Raw genomic sequence first — 16,656 nt, 5'->3', positions numbered from 1 at the left:
ATGACTTGTCTTAAGTCAAGAATGTAGCTATTTAACTTAAATATAATTTACATTCAGATGAAAGTTATATTTTTTATAAACTGCATCAATTAATTAATTATTATTAATACCCATTCAACATACAATTTCCTTCACAACCAACCATCACTTAAATGTACGACAATTAGATTGTACCTTCAATAATATATTATAGTAACCATCATATAAAAATACTTTGATAAATATATTTTCATTATTACACAATTAATTCTAAGGACGGTAACACTAGTGTATACCTAAAAAAATTAATCTATCACTTAAAATATGAAAATTAATCACATTCAGTTACAGAAATTTTATTAATTACAATTTTTTGAATAATTTTAGTTGAAAAAAAAAAGATGAATAGCTTATAAACACTATTATATAAAACATTTTGACAAAAAATAATAAACGGATGGGTTCATTTTCAATATCCCATATGTATTATGTATATTAGATATAAATATAACAAGGGCAAGGGCATTGCTTACAATCAATATTATGCTCAGATTATACACCCGTTAAATATATTTTATGTAAAAATGTTGTACTAAATATAATAGTTTCTAATAAATAATGATAATTATTACAATTAAACTTCTTTTTTTTCAATTTATGTCACATGCATTGTAAACAGGGCTATTATATTAGTGATATAACTAATATGTTACAATAATTTTGTACTTTACAACCTAATACTGTAGATTAACGATTATGGTAATACAGGGTTACATTTGTAGTAAACATACTATGCTTTTGCCACAAATTGTTGAGCAAAAGTATAAAGTGACAACAGTGAACTGATAATATATAAGACGGTAAGCACCAACTAACATTTGTCCCTATACATCATTAAACCACACTATTAGTAATTAGTTAAACATTTAAAAACAATGAAGTATCAGCTATGTCAATAATTATATAATTAAATGATAATAAAAATAAAAACGTGTAATGCATATTAAAATATGAACAGTAAAACCTATATTTGTTTTAACTAGTATATTTCAGACCACATAATATTTTAGCTATACAATGATATGACAAAATTTCGGGAACTTTGGTTTCTAGTAAGTAACAAGATTACATTGAATTTGGTTTAATTACATTAATTTTTCCCGTTGTAATAAGATGACTTCTATTTAATTTGGTAGTTTGATCATTAGGGTTCAATTAAAATACTTGATAAAATTGATAATGAGTATGCATATATAAGCTTGTTAACACACTTAAGCCTTTTTAAAAATAATTAAGATAAAAATAAGTTTTCATATATTTTTTTCAGATAAGATATTACATTTTTTGAATACATGACTAGCAAAGTCTAAATGCAAAAGTTTTGTTAGAGAGTATATTATAATAAATAATAATATTGAATTTTTTTTTAATTTTTAATGATTTAGGCATACAAATAACCTTAGATGTTGTAAAGCACTACAGCTTTTATTCAGTAGCTGTGTAAAGCGCACAATTATCTATTTTAAATGGACGGCCAATAATAAGAAAACTTATACTTTAACAATATAAATAAATATATTTAAGATGAGAATACATGGAAAGTAAATAGAATGTAAAAATACACACGTTTAATGAAAACCAAATATCTAAAAAATATTAATTTGGTCAAATAGTAGATACTGTTTGATAAACCCAAGAATTTTGTTTATATTAATTAATAACAAATATGTGCAAATTAAAATATGTAAAAATCTGAAAATACATTAATATTAAAAAAAAACTAGTAGAAGATATTTCAGTACAAAAATATATGAAGTATTTTGGGGGAGCTTTTTTTTACTTAATAATACTTTAAATTGGTCGCAATTGAATTCCACATATAAAACCACAATACATACTGTGTATATATTATATTAAAACTTGTAGAAAGTACAGTAGTTTTTAGTCGCAACTTTTATAAGTTTCTGGGTGAAATATCTGTTTCATAAGTGTAATATTGTAAACTAATGATGATTATGATTTGGGATTGATGGATCGTAAACAAAATGAAGGAGACGGCGATGGTGAATATACAACTGTGGGTGGTGGTGGAACTCTTTGACGCAGAGCCAGTGTATTGGGTGGACTTGTCATATTATCATCTTTGACTTGGCGGTAATGTAGACCGCCCAAACCATCACAGCGACTCAGCAAGGCCAGCAACAACGTTTCCAGTGCACATAAATAACCTAAAACCTGGTTAGGGTTGAAAATATCACACAAATATGTTAATAATGTTAGGTTTCAATAGTACGATTTTAAATTACTTACTGCAGCAGCGAGCAATTGATGACGCGTAGCACGCGGTACCCATGTGTAAAACTCGTGAAATGAATATACTTGATGAAGGACCAGCGAGGAGCTCGTGAGACACAATATGGTCATCATGACATAGAATAGTACATTCTGGTGGAATAAAATAAACAAACACTAAGTTGAAGTCATGAACACAATGTTATTACTAGCCTAGTATACGCGCTGCCACGTGCTCTCTCAGCTTTGTGCTTACCAATTTTCCCCAATTGAACGGAAATAGGTACACGGTGTGCGTGACGTCCAAAAATAGTATAGCTCCAGTGACTAGAAAGTTGAATAATGTGACAAACAGTATGAACCGTATCCGATTAAGCATGGGCAACATGAACAATGCTAACCGGGAAGTGCCGGCAAAGCACAGGCAAAACATGCACAAGACACAGGTGACCTGGAAAAAGACACGTCACGATTAGAGTATGTGTTACGATTCTCGGAGTATGAAAGATTCGAACTCATTTTTTTTTATACTATCAGATATATTTTTTTTAAGAACAATAATACTTGTAGGTATAGGTTAAAGGTAAATCGTGTAGACGAAGAACAATGTAGAAGAAAATTAAATATACGTTTTGATTGATTTAAATTCGTTAATTTGATTTATAATTTATACTTTCAGAATTTTTGTCCAACTCGAAAAACATGTTAATAAGAACTTTTTTGTCTAGTCGTAAAAAAATGGGTCCGGACTTCTCAGACATCTCGACCTAACTCAAGCAGAATAAAGTGAGACTCACCAGCAGTAGAACTCGGATGACGCCCGACGGCGTCTTCATTGGCCTTTTGTCATAATGCAACACCACTCCGTTATATCTGGCCCTAGACGCCTCCTGATGTTTATAGTTTGCGTGCGAATCCCACGATCCCGGTGTGCCCGCCATACTGTTGGTGACTTCCAACCAAGAGCCGCCCGTCTGACTGCCGTTGATCTCGAACTCCTGTTCGTCGTCGATGGGAGCGATGTTGCCCTTCGGTTCCAAGTCGTGGATCTCTTCAAGCAGCACCGATATTTCGTCGCTAACGTACAGGTCTGACACGGAACTCAATTGGGCTGGGCCCCGCTGCATCACTGTTCAGCAGACACCTGATATACCACCTGTCATACATCACACCGTCCATCGTCCAGTATAATATTCCCGTCATTATTTTGTATAATGTAACATTATATACTGAGATTAAAAAGTTTCGGCAAGACGATAAAAATCAAAACAAAACTCTTCCAGCATAAAAACACGCGTCATGCGAGAAAAAAAAGCTACGTAAAAAAATTCGAAAACAATAACAATAATAACAAATAAACTTAAATACATACAATAATAAACGACTATATAAATATAATAACGGATGTGTGCGACTCGTTATCTCGCGAACTTAACCTGTTAACTATTGTGTATCTACGTACCTACCATGCACACGAAATACAAAATATATTATTAATACAATATAATAGGTATAACGCTTACGGTAAAAAGAAGAACGCTTAAATGCGTAGCGGTGTCTTATACAACAACGATAACAACGATCTGTTCTGTGTCAGAGAATGTACACATTTATACATTGTTCCCCGAGGCGTGTAGTGTAATACGTATAATATATTTTATGGGTAGGTTAATAGGTAAGTACATACGGCGGCTGCAGCATTTTGCCACTGTCAGTCAAATGAGCCGAACACCAGCGCGGCGTCAGTGTCGTTTATGCGGAAAGGGTTGCACATGACGATGCACACATAAACTGACTAATGGGAAATTGTACATCACTGAAAAGCATTTCGCTTAAAGTAATAATGGAAGGGGTTGTTAGTTCAACGACCGAACCTTTTGAATTATAAATTTCTCTGGGGAGAATGCGAATAGATAAAGCCCACGCGACAGTGAGATGTCGTCTATTTAAAAAAAACAACACAAACACGACGACAAACATATTTTTTTTATTTGAGGTCGATATTTTTTTCAAACGACTAATTGGATCGTATTAATTCTTCTAAGTTATTTAAAATCTAATGCATTTGTATATAACATACAATTGTTTCAAACGATGAACTCGTATTAATCGAAATCTAAAGTTTGTAGTGTTTGTACATTTTTAATTAAAAAATAATATTTACTTTTTCAAAATTAAAATACTCCCGTGAATTATTTTATAAGTTTTTTTTTTTTTATTATTATACATGGACATTTAATGTCTCGTATTTATACTTGCGTAAAATACAGTAAATTTATAATCGATTTTTAGAACGACAAACTAAAAACAAGCATATTGTTATTTAAGGCCAGTGTAAAATATAATGAAAACTTCAGTATTTACCATGAAAATTATATCATTAATATCATTTACATTGACATTATTGTTTTGTAAATAGTAATTATCACTACATTGTTTTTTTAGTAGCATTTTTATTTTCAACTGATAATAAAACTAATAAATAATTTTATTTTTACTACCTAAGTAAGTCGTTAATCGAGTATAAAACCTAAATAACATATATTTATTTAAAATAATAAGAAATGGAAAGTATTGATTGTATCGAAAAATAAATTACAATCGTTAAGTACTAGAAGTATTGACTATTTATTTTTAAATCAATAAAAATAAATCACATAATAATTATTAAAACATAACAAAGTGTGCGATAACAAAAAAAAAAAAATTTTGAAAAATAAAATTATAACAATTATATATTATATAGGTATAATGTAATTTTCAAATACACGCAACATAAAATAAGTAGGTATAAATAGTGCTTATTTTAAGTCCAATAACAATATTACTAGTACATCTGCAATAAAAAGTGGGTATTTTATACAATAATAATACGATGGCATTACTTATAATGTATGGAACCTAACTATAGGTACTACCCAACTATACTAATTGAGGTAAAAAAAATAAAAACCCCTAATCGGCGTTACAGGGCCGACAGACACATAATATAGTATATACTTAACACTGTAGTATGTCAGTATATTAAATACGAGATTAAATTTAACGTAGGCTTCGAATATAACGTAAGTAGGTATATAATTTTTTTTTTTTTTATTTTAATTACTCACGGGTCTGAAAATAAAACACACGTCAGCCAAAACGACGATATGACGCCACATCGGAAAGAAATCGTACAGTATTACGGTGATGGGTTCGCTTGCAAAGTCGGCCGCCGGACTGCACGGTCTTACAGTTGGACTTTCCGTATGTCGTCTTCCCGGAAGTCCGCTCGGAGCTTGAGTATCTGACGTATGCAATCGGGCGTCAGCTTCCACGAGAACCGCATGCCGCTGTCCGGGTTGGAGAACTCGTTTAGATCTGATGCCCGTTCCAAGTTGAGCACGGTGGTGACCTGCACCAGACGGGCGAATTTCTCGCGGACCGGCCACGCGCTGGCCCCGCCGAAGTAGTTGATGAGCGTCCGGACCACCTTATCCAGTGCCATGCCGCCCAGCCGGTTGAATTCGGTCTTCATCACGGCCCGCTCCAGCTGCGCGGCCGTCTCCGCGGCCACGGCCACCACCAGCATGTCGTAGTTGTTGGGCGTCAGCCGGGCGCGGAACTCGGCCAGCGTGCCGTCGATGTTCCGCACCAGCGCCACCACGAACGGGTTGTCGGCCACCGTCTGCGCGAATTCCGGTTCGTCGAGCGTGAAGTTCTGCTCGTAGAACGGTTCCATCCACGCCAGCGTTTTGGGCTCGACCAGCGAACTCTGCAGCTGCCTGAACCCGGTCCGGTTGGCGGCCACCAGGGACGCGTTAACCCGGCCAAAGTCCTGCAGGCAACTGTCCAGCTTCTCCGCGTGACATCCGCGCAGCCTGGCCGGCACCTCGTCCCGGAACGTTTGCGACAGCGACTTGGAGTACTCGACCGCCACCTCGGTGCTGTTCAGCGCCGCCAGGAACGTCCGCCGCACCTTGTCCAGGTCGGGCGTGAACCGGTTGAAGTAACCGGAACCCGGATAACCGGCGCTCAGCACCTGCGCGAACACCGCGCACAGGTCCGTTTCCAGGGCGTTGACCGCGTTGTTGATGACGGCGCACAGCACGTCCAGGCTGCCAGACCGCAGCGAGCGCATCACGCACTTGCGCACGATGAAGAACACGTCGTCCACCATGCTCGACGTGAGCGCAGCGTCCCCGCCGTCGCCCTCGATCGTGTCCATCAACACAGCTTTTCTGATGCTCTCCTCCATGTAGTACCTCTCCAGCTCCAGGTATTTGCCCATCATCTCCTGTATGCAACAGCACAGCCGGCTGTTGTCCAACATCATTTTGGCGGTCCGCGTTTTCGGTTCCACGCCGTCCGCGTTCACCGTTCGCTTGCACACGAACTGCGCGTACAGATCGTACCGCGCCAGAATCATCACGATCTCCTCCACTAGCAGATCGATGTCCTTGGAGTCCGGCCTCGCCACGGTGTTCGCGTCCGATTCGTCCCACATGGTCTTCAGTAGTTCTTTGATTTTGCGCGTCTTGAGAAACGTCCGCAGCAGGATGTCACCGAACGTGTCGCAGTGCACTTGCAAATGGGATAAGAACTTCAACACGTACTCGGGACCGTAGTGGGTCTCGATTAACGGCTGATGGACCTCGATCGTTTTGGCTACTTCCTCGAAAATAAACGTCAGCCCGTCCGCGAAAATAACACTAGCACGGTTGCTCGACAATGGCGTATCTATGACGTTTTTTAAATTTTTGTCCGCCGACACTTTTAATAACCGCCCCAAGTAATCGACAAACTTTTCCAAACCCACTTCGTGCATTCCAAGTAATGGGAATATTTTAAAGTACCTTTCTATAGAATTCGTGTCTTGGACTAAGGACGCATGCTCGAACCTTTTAGATACTGTGTCCTGGAGGAGCTCTGAAGCTTCTTGCAAGTGTTTAAGAGCACTGGTGATCATTGAACAGTCTTGAGCCATGTCGTCTGCTGTGCGTTGTAATTTCGTTTGGTCGATTGACAGATAGCGATGTATATGTCCGGCGGCTTGTTCTAATTCATCGTTTTTCATCGCAATCTGAACACCTTCACTACATAACTGTAGATCTAATAAGTCTTGAACTCGTTTTTGGCATTCTGATACACGTCCACGTATTTTGTCCAACTGTCGGACTTTGGACGATATGTCCTCGGCTAGTTTAGAAGAATCGTGAATTCTAGTTTGAATTTGAGATAAGTTTTCTTTAACTGCTGTTAAGGAACTAAATTTTTTTGTAACTGAGTCAACCTCCTTAATAACAGTGGGCCATTGATTGGTAAATGTTTCCAAACGTTTTCTTGAAGCAATTTCATCTTTCTCCAGTAACTCCAGTGCATTGTTTATTTCATCCAATGTAATATAGTCTTCGTTACTTGACATCATAACCTTTAACAAAATTATAATGTGGAAAAAACTTAACTATTTTAGGTTGTAACAGTATACAATTATACTTTCCATTTTATTACCTAATTATTTTATATTTTTTATACTAAAATGATAAACCTTTATATTTATTGTCTGGTAAGTTTTGTGTTTAAATGTAGGCAATTTTTAACCAAATTAATGAAAAATATAATTTAGAACCTATTAAATACTAAACCAGAATTTAATTGTATAAAACATTAAAATGGTTTATTAAATAGTAAATAATAATTTCCATTATTATTATTTTATCTACTATTTATAAATGTCATGAACATACAACCATATAAATGGTGAAAAACGGAATTTTAAACAAAAAATACCAATATTCAAGTTTTGTAAAAATAATAACAAAAAATGTATAAATGTGTAGATGATATATGTCTATTATTTCAGTTCAAAATGACAACATACTTTGAAACCTTACATTATAGTATTTAATAAACAACTAACTGGCTTTAGATTTTCACAAATAAAATAAAAACAAATTTTCTAAATTTTAGTTAACAATTTAAAAACATAAACATCTATAATTAAATAAATAAATAATTTTAAGAAGCTTAAATAAATATTTTAAAATTATGTTTATTGGTATGTACATGATTAAATAGTATTAACTAAGTAGATTTACATTATAAATGTCTTTTATAATTTAGTAGAATTAAAATATGCTATAAACCTTTATGTTAGGCGGTGGATTTAATTTAATAAGTATTTGGTTAAATAGCTATAGTTTATAAACAATGTATTAAAATACATAAATATAATGTAAATCACTATTGTTGAACAGTTATTGCTAATTGCTTTAACTGTTTTAAAACAGTTTCTAATAATTTCTTTTTATCCCTTTCACTTTTCTTTAATACTGAAAATACACTTTTTTTATCAGCTTCTTTTAATTTTTCTAATACAATAATGGCTGTAGTTGGTTTAACATGAGAATATTTTGATGTTTCTTGACCATAATCATGAAAATATGTTGACCAGTCCCAGCTTAGGAGTAAGTCCAAAAGTTGTCTCAACGGTGCAAAATGTTGAGAAAAATCTGGTTCATCAGTCTTTCCTACAGGTTCTGATGCAGCAAACAGTTCACATTGTATAACATCTAAATTCAATTGATTTAAGGCACCCATAGATAATTGTTTAATATCATCACTGAGTAATAAATTTAATATAGATTTAGATATGTGTTCAAATGCTACTTGACATACATGAACAGATACTTCTTCAGTAAGATTTCTTAACGCATTAAAAACAACTCTTAGGAAATTTATTAAATCAGTAACGAACGAAGAAGCTTGACCAGTTGGTTCGACTAACATCCAATCGTAGTCTTCTAAATCCAAAAATTCATTCAATTTTAATTTCATTTTATCATACATGTGATGTTCAGCATCATTTCTAGCCACACCCAATGTTATGCCTGCATCATCACCAACAGTGCCACCAGTAGACCCAGTTGCTTCAGATACAAACTGTTGAATTGATTTTGATGATTTTTCTAAATATCCAGTGTCAACAATAATCTGTATTACTTGTAAAAGCCCAAGTCGTGGTTGGTGAAATGCAGAAGACAAACATCCACTAAAAGTTCGAGATAATAGTAATTTGGTAGATTTTTGAACCATTTCATCTACTTCACCTTCACTAAAATTTAGGTCATTTGAAAACTTTAGACAAGCAAATATAAACTGTTTTACTTGGTCATAAACACTAGGCACCATTGAAGAAAATGGAAATTTTCTAGGAAATGTAGAAGATTCTAATTGATCATCTTGATATGGAAAAGTCCGAACAACATTATCGTATTGATCTTGATTGTCAACCTCAAGATGACAAAAAGTTTCTCTATATAAAATATCCCGAAACACTTGAACCCATTTTTGCATAAGTATTTCATTGTAATGTTCTTGTATTTCGTGTAACAATTCCATATAGTTCTTAACAGGATATCCATAACTTCTAAGAGTTATGCAAAAAACCATAATTAAATCTTTAATTCTTAAGAGTAAATTTGCATCAGTACAGTACGCGGTATTTGTTCTCATTATGCTTACTACCTTATCAGAAGCCATTTTCCACAAATCTTCTAAATAAGGTCTTGTCAACAATCCATTACCAGTGTTTAATACATGATCTTCTACAACAAAAAATCCGACAATGCATTGTAAATAATAACAATAGCTTGCAATAGATTCGTGCATGTTGTTAGGAGGATGTAGAGTTAAAAGTGCTTGTTCTCTTCTTTGTTGCCTGTAATAAGCATCAAAGGTGTCTCTTGAAGACAATACAGTACAAATATGAAGACAGCGATAAACAGGTGAAAAATCAATAAGGTCTTGTGCACTCAATGAATCTTCATCGTCAGAGTTATCTTCTGGTGAATCTTTTTTCTTCTTCAATTTAGTTAAACCAAAATCAAAGTTTTGTTGTTCAACACTATGTTTCATAGCAGCTTCACCAACTTTGGAAGAAAATTTTCGTATGGTTTCTAAAAAACAATTTAAATCTGACATGGATGACTCTTTGATATTTTCTCTGAGCTTAGGAATTTTCTCTATCATTTGTCTAAAAAATTTATAATGAGATACTTGTGGCAAATATAATTGTTCAAGTTGTTCTAAGGTTTTTAAGGCAGGATAATAGCGTTTGTCAGCCATTTGTTTTTGTAATTTACTGTAAGAAGAAAGTGCAGGCAAACATAAAGATAAGCTATTGATAGCCATTTGAATATTATTTTCCACTTGTCTAGCTTTAACCAACTCTTCACCAGCACTTGTGACTTCAGCAACAATGGTTTGTACATTTGAATTTAGTTGAACAACTTGTTTTTTCAATTTAGATGCTTGATTTTCTACTTGCTGCAATTCTCTAATAGAATCTATAAATCCTTGGTAATAGAAATTGCACATACGTTCAATTTCTTTGTCGTACTGCTTAATGCGGTTGTCCAAAGTGTCAATGAATTTGCGACTGTCGTCATCTTGGTCGTATATGGCTCGGAATGTTGGGCCCCAGTAATCATCAATGCCCTCAATCTCTTGTAGCAAATGCTCTTGGTTCTGCATGTTTTCTACACAACAAGCTAGCACAAAAACAAAAACATAACTGGTTTCTTTTTGTAACTTACAAAAATCCTATTCCTATTAATTAAAAATGGATATGTATGCCCTAACTGTATATAAGACCCCCATCTTGGTACAAAACATTGTCAACCCACCTTTGGACACCCCAAAAATACTAAATAACTCCTACACAATACTATTACGGGAAAAAAAAATCAAGCCAGCTAACGTATAAATATACTATAGACCAAGATATTTATAATTTCTAGTCATGAAAATAATCGAAATAAAAAATAATTTTTGCTAACTATGAAATTAAAAAAAAAAAAAACAGGAATACTACTTATAAGCTACAAACTACAAATTTGATAAACTATATTATTTTTATTATTTAATTTTGTTACTTACATTTATAAAGATACGTGATACGAACGAGACATCAATCTCAATGGCTGGTGAACTTATTCAGCGAGTAAACTTTACGACTTTTATTTCCGGTAAGGAAGTGCTTGATGACACAGAAATTGGAAAATTGTACTCATTAATCGCTATGAATTCAGATATGACACAGTTCTGTCGTTCGGCAACAGACTACGGTCTACGTCTCCACTACGAGCCTACGAGTCGACGACCGGAATTCAATATTAATATCTATAACGAAGGAGAGCCTAGGGTAGCGTTTCGCGATATGCAGATATGCTGGCTGGCGCTGCTGCAGAAAGCCAAAAGTGAAGATTAAAATATTAGATGAGAAAAAATCGAATGTAAACACAGTGAGCCGACCTAAGCAGACGCCGCGGTACAGTGTGACCAACCTTCGTCGGCGGGTTATTCGAACGAGAAAATATTAATAATTAGTGTGACAACGGAATCGCGTTTTTTATTTTTCATAAAATAAACAAATCAACTATTACATGTTACATAGTGATTATTAAAATATTTTTAAATTTTTCTTTTATTCCAAACCTTTAAGTTAAAATTATGTACGTACACCGAGACAAATAATAATAATAATTACACCGTGACGTAAATAAATATACTAAAATCATATTATAAAACAACGAAACAACGTGTAGAGGTCTGTATAATATAATGGCCGATGAAAATCCGGTAAGATCCCTTTCAAATTAATTCTATTCGTCTCGAGAGGCATATTTCCTGTACAATCCGTTTGATACCGACGTTTATGTATATCGTTTTACTAAGTTTATTATCATTATCCTCTTCGGCTTGCAATTAAATTAATAATCATTAAATTAATTAAAAATAGTTATGATGCATTTCAGTCATGGTATATTTTATGTATTAAATGATAAATATTCTGTACAGATGACTACAGAGTTCAATACTATTTAACATCTGAGTATCTGACATTTTAGTGTATTATATATTTAAATATTTGTTTACATATACACAATCGTCAGGTATTCCTAAATCATAATTTATGCCCTGTGCGGTTATATACAGAGTGTATGGTGGTATCACAATGATATAACACATTCATAGATAATTTTAATGTAAAATTGTCATATTTCCATAATAGTATAATACGCTATTTATAATAAAGGTATATCATATGTATAAGCTATATATTATAAATTATACAACGAGTACCACTGTGGTCATTAATTTTACGTAGCAAAATCCAGACGAAGGCAATTGTAGGTTGAACAGCACTCAGGATGGTGTGAAATGGAAAGATCTAATGTCCACGCTCATATTCGATCGATTGGAAGCGTCGTTCGATAACTATAGAGACAATAAAATGCCACAAATGATAACCAAAACTACACAAAACATGACAAGCAATTGTGATGGCTGTCAGCAGTGCCCCACTAGCGGAGGAGAATCGTCTAAGACCGAATATTTTGGTTGGAGTGACGATTCTTGTCACCAGCTCTCAACTATCAACCATGATTCAACCGTATAAAACATTTATATTTATATAGACATCTAAAATATCTAAAATCTTAATATTATAATATTGATACATAAATAGTCGTAATATTTTCCCTACAAAACCCTATATAAAATAACCTTTATGTGAGTAATGCTCAACCCTCTATGACACAAAACGATGTGATTATAACACCCTTTCGCACACCCTTAAAAAGAGTGATTCACCAAGTACACTCATTGCTCACCCTTTTTATCATTCTTTAATGTATTTATTAAAACCCTGATTTTTTTTAAAAACATTTTTTAATGAAAGTTGTTGAGTAGATGATTTTTCTGTAAATGTTGAATACATTTAAATTCAAAAATGCAAACGAACAAATTTTGAGCTACATATTTAACATTATAAGCCTTTATATACTCAAGATTCCTGAATATTGGTTTTGCACAAAATACAATAAATTAGATATTTAATATATTTTAGATTAGCTGTATTACTTATTATATTCAGACAATAGTTACAAATTTTAAAATGTTAATCGATTATTATTAATTAATGTAATATTCAAAATGCACAAATAATCATTAACCCCAAATAATATCTTCTAAATAAAAAATTCTAAACTTATAAATAGCATGGACTATTATAATATTTTTTAATACATAAGGATTAATAACTCAGAAATTATATTTGTTCAAATGTCGGCTTAGATGATCTGGCAAAATGGTGATACATTAAAGTTTTCAAAAAAAAATATCTATACTTAACAATTATTAGTAAAAAAAAAACTGTTTTGTTGGAAAAAAAGAGTTGCTATTACCATAAAATATAAAACTATAATTAAATCAAAAAAAGAAATCAAAGTATTTGAAAATATATATGGCTTATAATGTTTTTATAAATATAAAAATCGTGCTATGTTCTGTGTATACTATGTATTATGTAGGAATTTAAGATACAAATATTTGGTCCTGAAAAACGGAACAGCAGAAAATTATTTTTCCGCAATGCGCAGCTGTTATACCCTATATACATATACAAATTATATTATGTGTGGTACAGGGCGTGCCATGTAAAGATTTTTTTATATAATATGTACGCTGAAAAATGATTAATCTTTGTCATATACTCATATATAATTTTCTATCAGTTTTGTCAGCCCTTACCAATACGGCAATATGGTAATACAATTTAACATTTACGTAATAATATTATCAAAATATTAATTATATGCCATCTTATATTTTTAAAACAAAAACGTTGTTGTTATTATTTTTAATTATTTTAAGTTAAACTAATAAATACTATGGATCGTAATAATTTTGATTCTATATAATAAAGAAACTATTATTCAAAATTATAATTAAAAATATAAATTTAAAAAAATCGGTTATTGACACATTTTCGTGTAAGTTGAAAAGTGAGATCTTGAAACTTTGAGACTATGTTTACAGTAGAAGGCAGGCACGTAAAAAGGTGCTTATTTATCTATTTTTTTGTGGGGAAGATTAACCTTTTTCATAATAGTTAAGACTTAAAAAATGTTTTTTTTTTTTATTAATTAATAGTTAAAATGCGATATTTTGAAGGGGGACGATCGCTCCTACTCCCCTAAATGACGTACCTGGTAGAATCTTCTATTTATTATACTATAGATTGTGACCTTAAATATTATATAATATAATGTGTATAATGTATATATTTATATATTATATTCTATTATAACAGTTATACTGCTACAGCGGTCGACGTACATATAATACAAACGCAATGCGGATAACAATAAATTCATATTTTTTAAATGTATATATAGTATATACCTATTACCTATACATACTACTTCACTGTACTTATAGGCCTGTACGTCGCTGTTGAATGATTGCTCTACCGATCGATGTCTCGATGAAAACAATAGTTGCAGCAAATGCAGTATGAATAAACCTCAATTATATTGTCGGTGTGTATACAATTTAATTATATATTAATTATTATTATTTATTTATTACATTTATACTCAAACTAAATTATAGTTTTATTCGTGAATAAAATTATATTTAAAATATAGTTTTAAATATCGTTTTTTTATTCGTGACTAAATAACCATTTTAAAATATAATATACAGTATAAATATCCACGAAACAGCTGATTTTTCATACGTTATTTACTATTTAGTTTTGATTCATTACTTATATCATATACGAACTCTAATTTTTAGAACCAACCATTCGAATAGTAAAGAATCTATCTCAGAGAAAATAAAAAAAAATGAAACTGAAAACATAAAGCAACAAGTGGAGATTTTAAGGAAACGTGTAGAGTGCATGTTAAAAATGAACTATCAACTACAATCTGAACTTAAGAAAACAGTAAGTTTTTGACTTAAAATACGAATATCGTACATCTTATTTATAATATTTAATACTGCATAATTGAGTTTTTTATAAATGTACCTATTATTACCTATTATAGATTCGTGCAAATCTATTAATGGAACAATATATTTCTGTAAGTTATTTATATATATTGTAATTTATAAGGATTTATTAATTTAATGATGTATATTTTTAAATTATAAATAAGTTTTAACTTACTTATATTATATATTACTATTATTACCTTATTTTTATTTACCTATATAAATAAAAATACTAAATATGTACAAGAATCAATAAATTCTTTTTAACGTCTTGTTATTATTAGTTTAGTATAAAATAAATATAACACAATCATAACCATTTATCAAGTTATAATGAGTATCATAATAATACATTAATACAGTCATATAATTATAATTTAAATACATAATTATTATTAAATTTTCAATTTTCTATCTCATGTTGATAACACAATAATTTTCTTCAGTAAAATTATGTACATAATAAAGTAGATAGGTATATATTGTTTACATTTACTGTCTATATAATAGGTACATAATAATTAATAAGTAATAAGTAATAACTATTATAATTAATAGTTTATGGATTATGTACCTATATTGGCTATATCCGAGTAATGAGTACATTTAAATATATAATATATATATACATTTAGCTATTTAAACATAATAAACACTTAATTCCTATTTAATTCCTTATTTCCAAATTGTATAAAAGGTATGGACAAAACAGTGTATTTTATGTATGGGTCTGAAATTATGTTTAACTTATAATATATAAATAATTTTAGTAGTTCAATTATTTTTAAAAAATGGATTAAACATTTAGATTTAGCTTGTGCTTAAATTAATTTATTTTATGTCATTTATTTATTATGTTTTCTAAAATGTTTAATTAATTCTGCTTATTATATTTTGTATTACATTTACATTAATTTATTTCTATTGAACGTGATACTTTAAAATGAAAATAATGGATGATCCATTGTATTCCTATATTTTCGACTGTATACTATTTATTTATTTATACCAAATTATATTGTTCTCTTTTATATTCTTAAGAACTGCTCTCCCAGCACAAGCTTTGTTTATCGGGGGTGCTACAAGATAGTATTTATAATTGTAAAACTTGTGATGTTACTATAAATTTATTATTATTATTAAATACATCTAATTAATAATACATTTTTATGTTTTTGTACATACTTAGTGGCCATATTCTGTAAACAATGGCAAGCTTGAGTTTCCCGGAAAAAATGATTTGGTAAATATTTATTCAAATTGATTTATTTATGATTATTAAATATTGATCGCTTAATGTATATACTATATGGTTATTATCGAAATTCGAGTTTAAGTACCATAATATGATAGCATGCTCATATTACATTTTATATTGCTATTTTACTTTATACTTAGGACCAACGGTTCGATTATTTGTTCAAGGAGTTAGAAAAAATACGAAACGATTTGAAGCCTATTCAAAACGACAAATATATTGTCAGTAAATTGGAAAAAATACTACATATATCACAACTGAAATGTTTAAATACTTGTAATAAATATGTGGATAAAAAATAG

General features: G+C 31.5%; 4 protein-coding genes across 5 annotated transcripts; 1 reads left to right on the top strand and 3 right to left on the bottom strand.

Moving 5' to 3' along the window:
- Positions 1 to 982: 982 nt before the first annotated feature.
- LOC113554909 lies at positions 983 to 4,419 on the bottom strand. Of its 2 annotated transcripts, XM_026959003.1 has the most exons (5): positions 3,795 to 4,419; positions 3,069 to 3,427; positions 2,528 to 2,722; positions 2,290 to 2,424; positions 1,725 to 2,214 (listed from the first exon to the last, which is right to left on the bottom strand). In XM_026959003.1, exons 2-5 carry the CDS (start codon positions 3,396 to 3,398, stop codon positions 1,993 to 1,995), a joined length of 882 nt encoding a protein of 293 aa, XP_026814804.1. In that variant the 5' UTR covers positions 3,399 to 3,427; positions 3,795 to 4,419; the 3' UTR covers positions 1,725 to 1,992. The 2 variants fall into 2 exon arrangements, with proteins under 2 accessions (XP_026814806.1, XP_026814804.1); XM_026959005.1 differs by lacking the exon at positions 3,795 to 4,419 and having other exon boundaries at positions 983 to 2,214; positions 3,069 to 3,398.
- A 604-nt stretch (positions 4,420 to 5,023) lies between these two features.
- On the bottom strand, positions 5,024 to 7,877 carry LOC113554908 (conserved oligomeric Golgi complex subunit 4). The gene has a single exon (XM_026959002.1). The coding sequence runs from the start codon at positions 7,676 to 7,678 to the stop codon at positions 5,501 to 5,503; it is 2,178 nt and encodes a 725-aa protein (XP_026814803.1). The 5' UTR covers positions 7,679 to 7,877; the 3' UTR covers positions 5,024 to 5,500.
- Positions 7,878 to 8,369: 492 nt separating this feature from the next.
- LOC113554907 (exocyst complex component 6) lies at positions 8,370 to 11,498 on the bottom strand. Its single transcript, XM_026959001.1, has 2 exons — positions 11,191 to 11,498; positions 8,370 to 10,802 (listed from the first exon to the last, which is right to left on the bottom strand). Exon 2 carries the CDS (start codon positions 10,783 to 10,785, stop codon positions 8,494 to 8,496), a length of 2,292 nt encoding a protein of 763 aa, XP_026814802.1. The 5' UTR covers positions 10,786 to 10,802; positions 11,191 to 11,498; the 3' UTR covers positions 8,370 to 8,493.
- A 376-nt stretch (positions 11,499 to 11,874) lies between these two features.
- LOC113552624 lies at positions 11,875 to 16,656 on the top strand. Its single transcript, XM_026955472.1, has 7 exons — positions 11,875 to 11,892; positions 12,422 to 12,706; positions 14,536 to 14,636; positions 14,896 to 15,046; positions 15,150 to 15,185; positions 16,286 to 16,339; positions 16,495 to 16,656. Exons 1-7 carry the CDS (start codon positions 11,875 to 11,877, stop codon positions 16,654 to 16,656), a joined length of 807 nt encoding a protein of 268 aa, XP_026811273.1.

Source organism: Rhopalosiphum maidis, chromosome 2 (genome assembly GCF_003676215.2).
Source record: "Rhopalosiphum maidis isolate BTI-1 chromosome 2, ASM367621v3, whole genome shotgun sequence".
Taxonomy (NCBI): Eukaryota; Metazoa; Arthropoda; class Insecta; order Hemiptera; family Aphididae; genus Rhopalosiphum; species Rhopalosiphum maidis.
The sequence above is the reverse complement of the archived record's forward strand: the minus strand, read 5'-3'. Positions and strand labels throughout refer to the sequence as shown.

What these genes read in the sequence shown, in the direction of transcription:
- LOC113554909 (XM_026959003.1), bottom strand. Translation starts at nt 3,398, where the DNA reads ATGCAGCGGGGCCCAGCCCAATTGAGTTCCGTGTCAGACCTGTACGTT. An exon ending in CGTTCAATTGGGGAAAATTG is followed by an intron (nt 2,425 to 2,527) that starts GTAAGCACAAAG and finishes TTATTCCACCAG; the next exon opens with AATGTACTATTCTATGTCAT. An exon ending in ATCAATTGCTCGCTGCTGCA is followed by an intron (nt 2,215 to 2,289) that starts GTAAGTAATTTA and finishes AACCCTAACCAG; the next exon opens with GTTTTAGGTTATTTATGTGC.
- LOC113554908 (XM_026959002.1), bottom strand. Translation starts at nt 7,678, where the DNA reads ATGATGTCAAGTAACGAAGACTATATTACATTGGATGAAATAAACAAT.
- LOC113552624 (XM_026955472.1), top strand. An exon ending in CTATCAACCATGATTCAACC is followed by an intron (nt 12,707 to 14,535) that starts GTATAAAACATT and finishes CTGTACTTATAG; the next exon opens with GCCTGTACGTCGCTGTTGAA. An exon ending in TAATGGAACAATATATTTCT is followed by an intron (nt 15,186 to 16,285) that starts GTAAGTTATTTA and finishes GTACATACTTAG; the next exon opens with TGGCCATATTCTGTAAACAA.
- LOC113554907 (XM_026959001.1), bottom strand. Translation starts at nt 10,785, where the DNA reads ATGCAGAACCAAGAGCATTTGCTACAAGAGATTGAGGGCATTGATGAT.